Consider the following 14,367-nt stretch of genomic DNA (forward strand, 5'->3'; position numbering starts at 1 on the left):
GACTGAAGTTAATTAAAGAGGATTTTATGAATCTCATCATATTCTCTAATATTCAAAGATTTTCTCAGAAAGTATCAATAGCAGATTTGTGAAAAGAGATTTTTAATTAGCAAATGAGTGTGTTGAGTTGTACTTTTTAAAATTTCCATCTAATATCTGCATTTTATCAGAAAACGGTAGAGAAGAAAAGATATCATTCATACAAAATCCCCAAAGGGTCTCATTGTCATTACAATATACTGTTCCTCACTAAATTGCTGAGCAGAATAGAAATTCTGAACTGAAGAGTGGAGCTGCGCTCTACGTTTGCATATTTATTCAGCTGTCATGTCTATCTGAACAGATCATCAGAGGAGATAAGCTAAAGAGATGAGGGAATAATGGCTCTTGCTGAGAGGCTGTCGGATGATACGAGTGTATTTCAGAAAAACACCAGAAAAGTGGGTAAACAAAAAAAACTGTTCTCTGCAAAGCTAATGATGGTGATGATGGCAGTTATAATGATGATGAAGATGTTGAGAATACACTTTAAAATTTTGATTTCTTTTTAACAAGAAACATTGCAAAAATAAATAAATAATGTATTTTTCTCCGTCTGTGGAGCAACGGCTTCATTAGATCTTTTTAGACAAATTCCAAAACAGAAGATCAAAAACAACCCTAAAACAAGTAAAATCCCAGTTATTTTCCTCTGTTATGTCCAACAGTGAAACAAACACTGACCTGTCAGACTTGTCAGAGGAAAAACACACTTTGACATAAAGTTAGAAGATGATGCTGAGGTGATGATATTGAAAATTTTTGAGGGAAATAAGTAATGTCAAGGAAGCAAGAACACAAAACACGCATGTTCCTTTTTATTGCATTAAAACACAACTTTTAAAGCATTTTTGTATGTTTCGTTGCGCCTGTTGATGATCTTTCATCTCATAGTTGCAACAGAACCAGACACACATCCACTAATGAGGGTACCGATATGTCATTTATTCCTCAATACACGCAAAGGCACAGGCATGCATGCTCACACACACTTACAGGACAGCTACTTTAACAACCAGTGGGACAAGAGGAGAAGCTCTGCTCAATGCTGCCATCTAGTGGCCCCTCCTGGACATGCTCTGCTCTACAGCTTCCCCCTGATCCTGCAGAGGAAGTTTGGATAACAAGTATCTGTTGTATTTGCATTAATGTGATTGCTTTGTCTGCAGACTCATCTGACTGCAATTATAAAGAGCAGCATTAAAACACTAATTAATTAACTCAATTGTGAGTAGATTGATTAATTCTAAACAAACACAAGATTGCAGCAAACAAATGAGCTCTGGAGTGCCGATGCATCTGGGAGAGGCTGCTGCAGAAGACATTTTGATTATCTGCAGACACATGTAGTTGCAAATCTTTTAATTACTACAAACAGATAGTGAGAGTTGTACAGCATTCTGCTTGATTCTTCGTATCATATTTTAGTTTATTTTTAAGGAGTGTGAGTGATTGGCTGTGAGGTTTTGCATGGTGATGAAGAGGATGGTATATTATTACAAAGTTTGCTGCACGTGCGTGCGTGCGTGCAATGGGTTTGATGGTCATCCTACTAAAAGAGTTGATCAAATTCCAATCAAAATAAAACAGATGGTCGCATGAATCATCCATTCACATGTTGGAGTGCTGTCTCTGCTGCAGAACAATGAATCACTGCCTTTCAGTACCAGAATGAAAACCTAAAGGCTTCAGCGAACACAAAAGTCTCTCTGTGTTGTTTCATACAATCAAACATCTCCTCAACACTCAAAATTGAAATGATAGAACTAGTGTGTGTGTGTGTGTGTGTGTGTGTGTGTGTGTGTGTGTGTGTGTGTGTGTGTGTGTGTGTGTGTGTGTGTGTGTGTGTGTGCGTGCGTGTGTGCGTGTGTGTGTGTGCGTGTGTGTGTGTGTGTGTGTGTGTGTGAGTGTGTGTGTGTGTGTGTGTGCTTCTTCCTTCTTAGATTCATTCTGAGATTCAAGAAATTTCCTCCAGGTGGATGATTTTGACCAAACATTTTTCATTTTTAGTATTAATGTATGCATGCAGCATCAATAACCTAAAAAAAATCAGAAATCCTGAATGAGATTTAAACAGGAACAGTTAGTCAAAACTCCCTTTCTCAGTGTGCTGTCAGTATCTGCACACGCAGAAAAGCCTAATCAGAGAGATACCAGTAAAGTGCATGTAATACTTTAGAGATTTAATGCCGTTTTTAATTGGATAGAGGCCCATTATTTTTCAATACAGAAGGGGCACTGAGGCACATAAAGCTCTTGAATATTTTTGCAAATCATGTTCAACAGCATAATGATTAACCATGGCACTAAATTTGCCTCACAAAATGAAAAGCAAACTTCATGCAAGGCGTAATTTAATTGTTTCCCTTCACATTTTCTGCCTCCTATTGTTGGAAGCTTAACATTTTTAGAGTCTATTGAAAGGCTGTCTTGTGATGCTTGAGCTGCAGCAATATTTCTGACTAATGTTTGGAAGTAGCTGCAGACATCCCAGCATCTTTGTGGGAGATGTGTCTTGGAATTATTGTTTATTGTTACTTTAAAAACCATTATCACATGGACTGTTTCCTTAAATGAGATTGCAAATTCTAACTAAACATGTTTTTCAACAAGAATTTTATAACATTATGCATCAGTTGTTTAGATATTTTATTTTTATAAAATCACTAAGTTGTTAATGGCAAATCAGCAGACATGTTAAAACAATGCACAGCAGTTTTATTTTTTATTTTAAAACATTATTTATGGAACACATGAAATTCCGCAAATCCTGCGCAATCATTTTTCAGCACCATCACATGGCTGTTTGTTGAGCTTGTTGTCTTTGTACAATAAACATTTGAGCAGACATTACAGTGGGTCACATTTTCACTCAACCTGAGGAGAAGACTGCCATCTGGGAGGCAAGGAGAGGTACTGCAGTCTGAAATGACTTGCACACAGTGGATTTATTTATTTTCTGAGATCTAAATGCGTGGTTTCATGTGGAAAATTCTGGAAGTGATTCACAGTTCAATTCACTTCAGTTTAATTTAGTTTATTTATAGAATGCTAAATCATGACAAGAGTCATCTCAAAGCACTTCACAAAATAAAACATTCTATTTGAGATCAGTTTATTGTGACAATTAGTCTAAAGTTTCCTGTATAAGGAACCCAGCAGATTGCATCAAGTCACTGACTAGTGTCTACACCTTTAACCGAACAACAGGTTTGTGTGTAATTGTAACAAATAATTATAATATGCACTAAACACCAATAAAAAGCACAGGAAATATTCCTTATTTTTCATGTTTTAAAACTTTCATGCATTAGCCTTTTATTAGATATGTTTGTTTAGTAAAGTTGACCTTTCATGGACTAATGTGACTTATACAGTGGTATACTGTTCTAGTTTGAAGAAATGTTAAGCAGTCATTATAAAGGGTGATTCATCATTTTAAAGCTGCAGATGTGACAGAAGAATGAGGAAAACGGTGGGTACTTGTTATTTTCTTTAAAACAGTCACCATCAGCATTAAGTCAATGAAAATATGTGGATCACCGGAAACAGAATGCGTCCATTGTAGTAAATGTATGAAATTTGGTTTGAGCTCCAATAACATCTGTTACATTTAGGTGTCTGAGTTGCTTTTCCCAGAATGATGCTCAAATTATTATAACATTACAGAAATGGCACAATAAACCATTTCCTGTCACATGCTGTAGCTGCTTGATGGGTGCGCATTTGAGCTCAAACACAGTTAAGCTTATTGCTGCCTGTGCAGAACGTGCTGATTATCTGTCTGAAAACTATCTGGTGTCATATTTTTGGGGCATGCTACACCTCTGATGCCACGGCTGTACAGTATAAACCCTCAAAGCTGCACTTATAAAATTTAGTTTCAGTAAGAAACGAGTAATCAAAACAAAGTGACATCTGTGTTGGTTTATAGTGCTGGTCGTGGAAATTAAAAGAAAACAAGTCATCTGCTAAATCCAGCAGAAAGGTAACTTTCCTCATTCAGCAAGACAGACTTTTGAAGAGATGCCGTTGCTGCCTCATTGCCATTTCACTCTTTCTGATTACGCCTCTCATCTTATGTAAATCCTCTTAAGTCACATGTTATTGTTTATTGCAACTGTGAAGGTTAGGTGTTCCTAAGCTCTGTGCACGCTCTTATCTCACCAGCGCATGCATCTTTGTCTTGTTCTAGTAATACACTAATGAATGAGAAAAGTTGTCTGGACTGATGCAGAACCGACAACCAATGCACTGCAGTTCATTCCTAATCTCTCCCAATGGCTAACACTTCCTGATGAAAGTGAAGCAGCTGCATGCTCCAGGGATATCCCAGAATAATCATATGCACGTCACCATTTTTAGAATAAATCTGAACAACACACATTTTTGTTTTCTAGTGGTTGAAACCAACAATTCAGTATCAATGTTCACAGTGTGTTTGCAGTAGTAATATTAATGTGTTTACACTTTTTATATATTCATACATAATGGTTTACCCTAGTGTGTGTGTGTGTGTGTGTGTGTGTGTGTGTGTGTGTGTGTGTGTGTGTGTGTGTGTGTGTGTGTGTGTGTGTGTGTGTGTGTGTGTTGTTTACTATATCATACTGATGAGGACCAGTGACACACCTGCAAATTGAAGACATTAGTTTTGTAGCATGAAAGACTACATGTTAATTATGACCAATGAGATGTAATGATTCCATATACTATAAATATGAAATATGTAACGTCCAGCAATGGTCCGTTTTTAGGTACTGTTTGACCATTCAACATCTGGTCAAAAAGGAGACACGAGACTGCATGTGTCCCATCTAAATCAGCCTGCCTTCATCCCACCAGCTGGAGCTCAGAGCCTTCAGCTCTGAACACAGATAACGAAATGTCAACAATAACATTCTCTCCTCAAAGTCCAATCTTTCAGGACTCTTCATGCCTCCATATAAGGAACACTCGCAGCCCGGATTTCCTAAATAAGATATGAATTTCTACAACTTAAAAGCTAGATAATCATTAAATAAACTTTTGTTTATTGCTACTTATAATAATTATCCTATAATGAAATGTTTCATTAATCTGTGCTCAATGATTGAAGTTTGAAAGGAATGTTATGTTATGATTACAGTGATTGAAATATGTTTCAGCATGTTTATATGACAAGGTCATCACCATTTGCACTCACACAAGGACAAAGTAAAGTTAAGTTATACTCATGACACATAAATAGTCCCTTAACCCAGATCAGAGCCTCCGGTATCAAGGAAGGCGTGTTCCTGAGATTCTTGGTTCTATTCCTCAAACTTGTCAACCTCTGGTTGGCTACACAAATCATAACATGAGAGCATTAAAACCAGATTACTCTGGTGATTCCTCAGTTCTAGAGAAAGCTTCAGACCGGCCATCTGAATCAAAGCCCTTCTTAACCCATCAAAGCTTTTGACACGTCGTCAAACCTTTTTGCACATGTGAAGCTGATACAGCAACAGTTCCTGCAGAACAAACTGATATTGTTTAGACTCCTTCAGAGTCCCAGACGCGCAGTTCCATCCATCTGTCGTAACCCGAGACATCTCTGGACTGGAGAAGTCGGTGCTGTGGTCAATCTACTGGACCTTCGGATCCACTAAGAGGGTCTCCAGAACGGATGAGGTAGACACACAGATAGAGTCTAATGTGCTTTTAATAGACTTCATAGCTTAGCGCAACCCAATTTCTTTTACATCCAGAACTCAGCTCTCCTCGATACGGAAGTTCTGAATAACCACATTCACACATAGGTTTCATACATCACATCTAGTTCCATCCACTCACAGTAAATGCTCAGTTAACTTGTCATGTTTTAATTGTTGGTGAAATAAATTCTTACTTTTATAAACCTGTTTTCTGAATCAAAACAAAGTGTGTACAATCCCTTAATAAATAAAGAATCCTAGAATCTTCTGATAAACACACAAAGACCAAGCAGGGTTGATATTCTATATTTAGATTATCACAGCTTATTGGTCTTAAGTAGAGGTAATATAAATATTGAGCTCTTAAAGCACTCAATTTACCAAACCCTACAAATATCAACCTGATTGATATTTGAATGTTTAATCAGAAGATTCTAGGGTTCTTTGCTTCTTTAGGGACCATTAACACACTTCATATTAATTCAGACAGTCAGGTATATATATAAAATCAATGTAATTCATTTTCCTAAACTAATAATTATACATGACAAGATGTTAATAATGAGATGGTGTAAAGGATATGGAGTGATTTAATGTGATGTGTGAAATGTAATGGAAGCTAGATGTTTTAGCAAAACCATTATTTGTCATTTTGAGTGGATGGCGGCAGACCTTGTGTGGTGGAGCAGATCAGGAGGCAGGAATGCAGGCACGGATAAAATAAAAGTGGATTTAATGGCAGGATATAGCAGGGAATAAGAACAACACGACATAAAACAACAATGATCTGACAAAGACTCAAGATGGGAGGTATAAATACTCAAGGAAACAATCAGGAACACATGGGAAGATTAAAAAGGGGCAGGTCAGAACAATAAAGACTAATCAGGAGGCAGGGGAGAGTCAAAGTCAGGGAGGCAGGAGCAGATCGTGACAGTACCCCCCCTTAAGGGGCGGATACCAGACGCCCACAAAAGCCACATAACACTGGAGACTCTGGACACTTGCACTGGGAACTGGAACACTTGAGACTGGAACACTTGAGATGGGGCCGTCGACTTCGAAACAGGAGACGGGGCCGTCGACTCGGGAACTTGGAAATAGGAACTCGACAGCAGCAGGCGCGGGACACTGGAACTCGACAGCTTGACACTGGACCTTCACAGAAGCAGGCGCTGGACACTGGAACTCGACAGCAGGACACTGGGGAACTGGAACACTTGGAACTGGAACTCGGACACTGGAGACTTGGACACGGGAACTGGAACACTCTGGAACACTAGGAAATTGGAACACTCGGAAACTGGAACTAGAATCTGCAGCAGCAGGCGTGGGACCCTGAAGAGGCTGCAGCAGCAGGCGTGGGACCCTGAAGAGGCTGCAGCAGCAGGCATGGGACCCTGAAGAGGCTGCAGCAGCAGGCATGGGACCCTGAAGAGGCTGCAGCAGGCGTGGGACCCTGAAGAGGCTGCAGCAGGCGTGGGACCCTGAAGAGGCTGCAAGCGGCGGGACTCTGAAGAGGCTGCAGCATGGAGGACCTGCAGGCATGGGCCCCGCAGGCGTGGACCATAAAGTCGAAGAGATGAGGCTGAAGGAGCGACACGAGGAATCCAGGATCGGCGGCAGGTACTCAACAGACAGTCCGAGCAGGGGCATAACAGGATCCACTGGGTCCACAGGCGGAGGCTCGGTTGAAGGGAAGCCGAAATGGAGTGAAGACCTGCCCTACCACCCCGGAGACTGTTGGCGTGCGTAGGGGGGTTTTACTCCACATGAACTCCAGGATCCACAGCTTCCATGATAAAACAGGACGGGGCGAAAACAGCAGGAGAGGAGAAGGATGTAGACCACCCCGAGAACAGGTAGGATGCGTCCAAACCCCTCAATGGACTCGAACACCCCAAGAACAAATAGGATGCGCCGTTAACCCCTCAAGTCCGAAATCTCCCTCTGCTGAACAGGAGCAAAAGGAAAAAATAATCCTCCAGGCAGAATGGTTTGGAGCTCACCACCAGTCCAGGTTGGTCGGATCATTCTGTCATGTTGAGGAGTGGATGGCGGCGGACCTTGTGTGGTGGAGCAAATCAGGAGGCAGGAATGCAGGCACGGATAAAATAAAAGTGGATTTAATGGCAGGATATAGCAGGGAACAAGAACAACACGACATACAACAACAATGATCCGACAAAGACTCAAACAAGACGGGAGGTATAAATACTCAAGGAAACAATCAGGAACACATGGGAAGATAACAAGTGGCAGGTGAGAACAATAAAGACTAATCAGGAGGAAGGGGAGAGTCAAAGTCAGGGAGGCAGGAGCAGATTGTGACATTATTTGTATCTGAGAGAAATTGAGAAGTCTGGGTTGTAAAATAATTTGTTGTTGGTTGTAAACTAGAGAGTTGTTTATTCATAAAAGTCATCAGACTGTAGTATGCAGGCCAGGGGCGTAGCACCAAATTCTGGGCCCTGGGTACAAGTCTTCTAGGTGGGCCCCCATGCTCAATTACTTAATATCTCTCTTACACATTTTTTGTCATGCTATAAGACAAGATAATAAATATGATCTTAGTTTAACCTCTATATTGAGCAAATACAAATGCCAGCATAATAAAAGTGAAATGCCCAGACTTCACATATAATTATTTTTATTTGCCAACAATGTGTTCAAACAAAAATCCTGGAATTTATTTTCCAGTAAATGCCCACTGATGGGTCTTCATGTTAGCAAAATCATTTATGAGATCTTTAAAGTCCAATCCTTTGGCTAATTGGCTTTCAATAGAAAGAAGAGCTAGGCTGTTTAGTCTATCCTGGGACATTGTTGATCTCAAATAATTTTTCACCAGTTTCAGTTTGCTAAAAGCCCGTTCACCCCCAGCAACAGTCACAGGTAGTGTGCAAAATATCCTCAGTCCAATACAAACTTCTCCAAAAATGCTCTGTAATTGCATCCTGTATGGCATTAAGCAGCTCAAGAGGAGACCGAATGTGTGGGAATGTGGCACCATATATTGTTCTCAGGTGTAGCATCTCATTCTCAAATTCAGCTGTGAGATCCTTGTAATATTTTCTCATCAGTGCCTGGCATGATATCTTCATCTGCTCTTCAGTCATGTCTGTCATGGTTCATGATGTTAAGCTTTGCTAATACTGACATATATTGATATATTAAATACATATGACATGAAATAAACCAGGTTCTCTCTGTGAATGTAATGTACTCTAAATGTTATAATCCCTGCATTATCAGCCAAATTATAAGATTGTCCGTTTTCAAGATCAAATATAAAGAAATTTAAAATAGGCTTAAAATATCTAACCAAGTCAATAACAATCCTCTAACACCAGTGTCATCATGCTATACGAAAAAGCAGTGGCAGCTTCTCATTCCTGAGATTACCACGAATCCATCGATACCAAGTTTGTCCTGGTCCATGACTGGGAAGGAGCTGAAATATCCACACAGAATGAACCTGTTTTTACTGCGAGGTCCGCGAATTAATTGGCGGCGGCCACCCGCGATAATAATTCTGATTTATATATATATATATATATATATATATATATATATATATATATATATATATATATATATATATATATATATATTAATTAGTGTTTTCACTGATAACACTAATTAATATATATTTGATCTTGATGGTGAAACTAAAGGCGTTTAACACTGAACACCTAACATGAATGCAGCTTCTGAGAGCTAGCTAATATCAGCTAAAACTGTGTTCTGCTGCTGCTCACCTTCCTTCTACTTGCTTCTGTTCAATTAACTTTTCCTCCTTCTCCTTCTTTTCTTTTCTTTTCTTTTCTGGAAGCCAGATTTCCCTTTCTTGGGAAAAGACATGACTGACTCTCCTGCCTCCAGCTCTGGCTGACTGTCGGCATATGCGATGTCTCATAGCTGTACATGTGGCCGTGCAGCCCCTGGCCGCTGGTGTGGACTAAACCACTTTGCACATTTTTAAGGGGTGATAGATGCCTCAGAGATTATTCAGTTATTATTTTTAAGGCGAAATTCTGTTTCTTAACCTCTTTATCCAGTTAAAGGGAAGTTTATTAAGACATTTAGTAAGTTGGGGGGAAAAAACAACAACAATAAAACATTTTTATTCAAAGCTGTCTCAGGGCCCCTCCCTGCAGTGGACCCTGGGTAAACGGTACCCTCCCCCCCCCCCCCCCCCCAGTCCGACGCCCCTGATGCAGGCTATGATACCCTTGGTATGAGTTGCTCTCAGCGGTCCGGAGGGGTGCGGTCGGAGTGGTGAGGTCACCGGACATTGAAACCACAATACTCAGAGATTAGTAGCTTCCTCAGAGTTCAGCTTCCCTGGCCAGTAAGATGCAACCCTGGGTCTGCAAGTTAGATGTCTGAAGTGTGAAGTAGCTCTGAAAATAGCTATTCATCTGTAATCACTTGCAGCGTTGCTTTTGACTGGAGGTCAAAGAAGTTTGTTTCAAAAGATGCTTCTTTCCCAATTTGGCCGAGTCGGGAGTCAGCTGGAAACTGAATTAATCGAGACGTGGCTCGTGAGCAGAGGTGGAAAGCAACGAATTACATTTACTTGCGTTACTGTAATTGAGTAGATTTTTTGCGCATTTATACTTTTTAAGTAGTTTTTAAAATCTGTACTTTTACTTTTACTTTAGTATTGTTTTTTGTTAAGTATTGTAATTCGCTACATTTTTTATCTTATCCGTTACCGAGTAAAAAAAAAAAACAACATCGCAAAATACTGTGTCGGCACGGTTCGCACTGGATTCAAACATAACCACAGAGAAGTGAGACGAGAGTATAAACACATACATATGTAGAAGCATCTCAACGCACTCGAGAGTGATCCAGCGCTTAATGAAGTGTCTATGTATACATATGTCTATACTGGTAAGACCCAAACACGGAAGTGCTGCGGACGCTGAAGGCGCGCACCAGAAGAACTGAGTGCTTAAGTTACGAGAGTGTTACGGGGTACGAAGGAAAGGATAAGAAACACTAACTGACTACTCGGATGACTGGAGGATCACCTAAGAAGATCAAAGCTTGTGAGAAGGAATGAAGGGATGTCTGAGCGGTCAACAGGTGAGTTGAACTTCTTAGTTTTTTTTTATAACAAGTTTTATTTAACCAATGAAGCTTACAGGCTTACATAAGAATCAATATTTAAAGTTGAATTGTGAGCATGACAAAAAAAAAGCAGGCGTACAAACAGAAACAATAATATTAACCTAGCTCAATATCAACCTGCAGAAATCATAACCAATATATATATATATATATATATATATATATTACATCAAACAACATTAGAAATTAGGCAATAATCAGTTAGAGGCGCATTAGAGATAAAAACGTCTGTAGCTATATTGGCTAACGGTGGGGAAACCAGCCATAGATCAATTCTTGATCTTATCATTCCATTAGGTTTAATCCATGAGAATTACTTGCTATTAGGATTATTGTTTCTCCAAATATCAATCAATGAGAAAGAGTTACATAAATCATTCAAAATTGGATTAACGTGCGGAACATTAAATTTGGATGGGTCTCTGTCCAAATAATTATCAGGTGCGAGATTAAAATCTCATCCAAACAGAATTAAGTCTGTGTGATATAGAGTTTTGTAGTCAGAAACAACGTTACTGATTTCTAGGAACAACTTCCTATTCTTTGTGGCATTATTATATCCATAAACATTGGTTAGAATTATGTATGAATTGTCAATCTTTAAAACCGCAGTCAACCAGTGCCCATTATTGTCCGATCTGAAAGAGATAACATTGCCGGGACATTTGTTGAAGCATATAGCAACTCCAACTGAATGGTTGCTTCCATGGCTGAAGAGAATTTTATCTCCGCATTGCGCTGTCCAGTAGGTGGCATCAGAAGCACAGGAGTGAGTTTTTTTTTTTTTGTAGAAGAACACATTGGTAGTTCCTTCCTTTACAGTGTAAGAACACTGCTTTTCGTTTTAAGTTGTCCTTAATATCCCTAGAATTAAGAGAACCAAAGTTTAAAGTTTCTTTTAACACATTCATCTGCTGGGTAACCTCGCAGCAACTTAAACTCACAACAAAAGATAACAAAGAGAGAGAAAGTCACGTATAGTTCTTCTAGGAAAAAGAAGGATAAGTCTGGTTTTTCCTCATAAATATAGATTCCCACACTATGTAATACGCCGACCGTTGATATATCCATAAGGACCACGGATGTAGGCCTTCTTCCCCTCCTGACGTGCTTGCTTGATCCTTGGCCACAGCACCTCCCTTGCTTCTTTAACCTCCTTGGTGAGGTCTTCAGCTAACCTGATGCCTGCATCTTGGCAGATCTTTGAATTTTTTGTCATCTTCCAAAAGGCGTCTCTATGGTGTTGTTTAGGGAATTGAATGATGACATCTCTCACTCTTCCATTTTCCCTCTTACCGACGCGGTGTACTGTATCCACAATCTCATCCATTTTCTCTGCCCACTGCGGCGCAATCTTCTTGAGAAGGTCTACCACAACCTGACGTGTGTCTTCGTTGGCAGATTCTTTCAAACCTTTAATTTTGATGTTCCATCTTCTTTTGTAATTATCAAGTTCACGACATTTTTCTTTCAACAGTGTGAGTTCAGTTTTCAAACTGGCCACTTCGTTTTCTATGTCGTTCACTTTATGGTTACAGTCTTTAATTTCAGCCGCATTGAACTCGGTCGCTTTAGCCACGTTAAGTAGCAGAGCACAGTTTTGTGTTAGCTTAGCATCAAGGTCTTTCATGCGCTCTTCCTGCGATTCAAATTTGACCGTGAGTTTGTTGATAGCAGCCAAGATCACGGAACCTGATACCTCGTCATCATTCGGTTTTGGTACCTTACAGGCGGTAACTTTAGATGGTGTGGAGGAAGCTAACGCATCTGTCTGTTAGTCATATCAGAACTAAAATGCCTGAACCCGCCAAGTCTGCGCCCAAGAAAGGCTCCAAGAAAGCGGTGACTAAAACCGCCGGCAAGGGAGGAAAGAAGAGGAAGAGGACCAGGAAGGAGAGCTATGCCATCTACGTGTACAAGGTGTTGAAGCAGGTCCACCCCGACACCGGGATCTCCTCCAAAGCCATGAGCATCATGAACTCGTTCGTGAACGACATCTTTGAGCGCATCGCTTCTGAAGCGTCCCGTCTGGCGCACTACAACAAGCGCTCTACCATCACCTCCCGGGAGATTCAGACCGCTGTCCGCCTCCTGCTGCCTGGTGAGCTGGCTAAGCACGCAGTGTCTGAGGGCACCAAGGCTGTCACCAAGTACACCAGCTCAAAATAAATCGCTCCGCTTCTGATCAAACCAAAGGCTCTTTTAAAAATGGCAACAAGCTCTTTACAATTGGGAGCAGCTGATTGACATCGGAAAGGCTGAAATAATACCTCAACTGAAGCCACAAATCCCAAATGAGCTAAAACACAAGAAGCATGGGTGCAGAGCGGGAGCAAAACGGAGACAGAGAAAGAGGAAATTCAAACCATCTCTTCCATCGATCATAATGGGCAATGTGAGATCACTGGCCAACAAGATGGAGGAACTCCAAGCCCTTTCAAGGACTCAGCCAGAGTTTCGGCAGTTTTGGAACCACTGGAGGAGATAATGCAAAGAAGGATTCTCCAGAGAATCAAGAAAATGATGGACAACCCTGAGCATTCTCTTCACAAGACTGTCTGACAACGGAAGAGTGTCTTCAGTCAGAGGCTTCTTCAGTTTGGCTGCAACACTGACCGCTACTGGAGATCCTTCCTGCCAACAGCCATTGTAATATACAATAACTCTTTGATGACTTGATTGTTATTATTATTCTGAGCTACTACAGCAATCAATTTCCCTCTGGGATTAATAAAGTATTTTTGAATGGAATTTGAATTGAATCTTGGGGTCTTTTATCACTTTGGCGGTCCATATCCATGGCATATTCGTGGTCCGCTTGTTTCCGAGCAGTAGCTGGAGTGTTGGCTGTCAGCTTAGACATCTTAATAGACTGCCCTATTTAACTCTATAAAATCCAATGTGATTCGGTGGAAAATACAAGTTTTAAGCAGTAATTTTGAGGAAAGTAACCAGGAGCAGAGAAAAGGTGGAACTGCTCAGGCCGCCATCTTGCCGACCTCCCAGTTGAACTTCTTAGTGTGAAGCATGTGTTCAGTGACCTTACAGTGCAATGAATGATGGGTAGGAGAAGAAAATAGGCACTAATGGTACGAGAAAGATAGCCTGGCCTGCCAGACTCCTCCTGTTTAATTCACGTCATACACGGCGATGTTCAATTTCTCATAAACAATGAAAACAGCGGCGGAGTTCGCTGCGGCTCTTTCCTCTATTCTAAATGACACAGATGTCTTTAAAACCACAAGTAGAAGCGGTAAAAGCATTTGTTCTAAAAAATAAAAGATGTTTGCGCCATTGCCAGATGCTTTTTTTTTACTACAACTAGAAATCTACCGCGTCATGTGGTACAGTCGGGATTTCCTTCTTTTTTCTGATTGATCATTTTTGAGCTTCCTAGTCCCGCCCCTCAAGTGATCTTCCAGCTAAAAGAAAAACTCAGCAGACTGGAGACTGTCTCCAAGATGTGTCAGCCACTCTTCAGAGCCATTCAGGATGGTGTCCAAAAGCACTTTGG

The 14,367-nt window shown here is 40.5% G+C and overlaps 1 protein-coding gene across 1 annotated transcript; it reads left to right on the forward strand.

The window, feature by feature from the left end:
* Positions 1 to 12,416: 12,416 nt before the first annotated feature.
* Positions 12,417 to 13,610, forward strand: LOC129163354 (histone H2B 1/2-like). The gene has a single exon (XM_054740526.2). The coding sequence runs from the start codon at positions 12,597 to 12,599 to the stop codon at positions 13,020 to 13,022; it is 426 nt and encodes a 141-aa protein (XP_054596501.1). The 5' UTR covers positions 12,417 to 12,596; the 3' UTR covers positions 13,023 to 13,610.
* Positions 13,611 to 14,367: the final 757 nt, after the last annotated feature.

Source organism: Nothobranchius furzeri, chromosome 5, assembly GCF_043380555.1.
Source record: "Nothobranchius furzeri strain GRZ-AD chromosome 5, NfurGRZ-RIMD1, whole genome shotgun sequence".
In the NCBI taxonomy this organism is placed as follows: domain Eukaryota; kingdom Metazoa; phylum Chordata; class Actinopteri; order Cyprinodontiformes; family Nothobranchiidae; genus Nothobranchius; species Nothobranchius furzeri.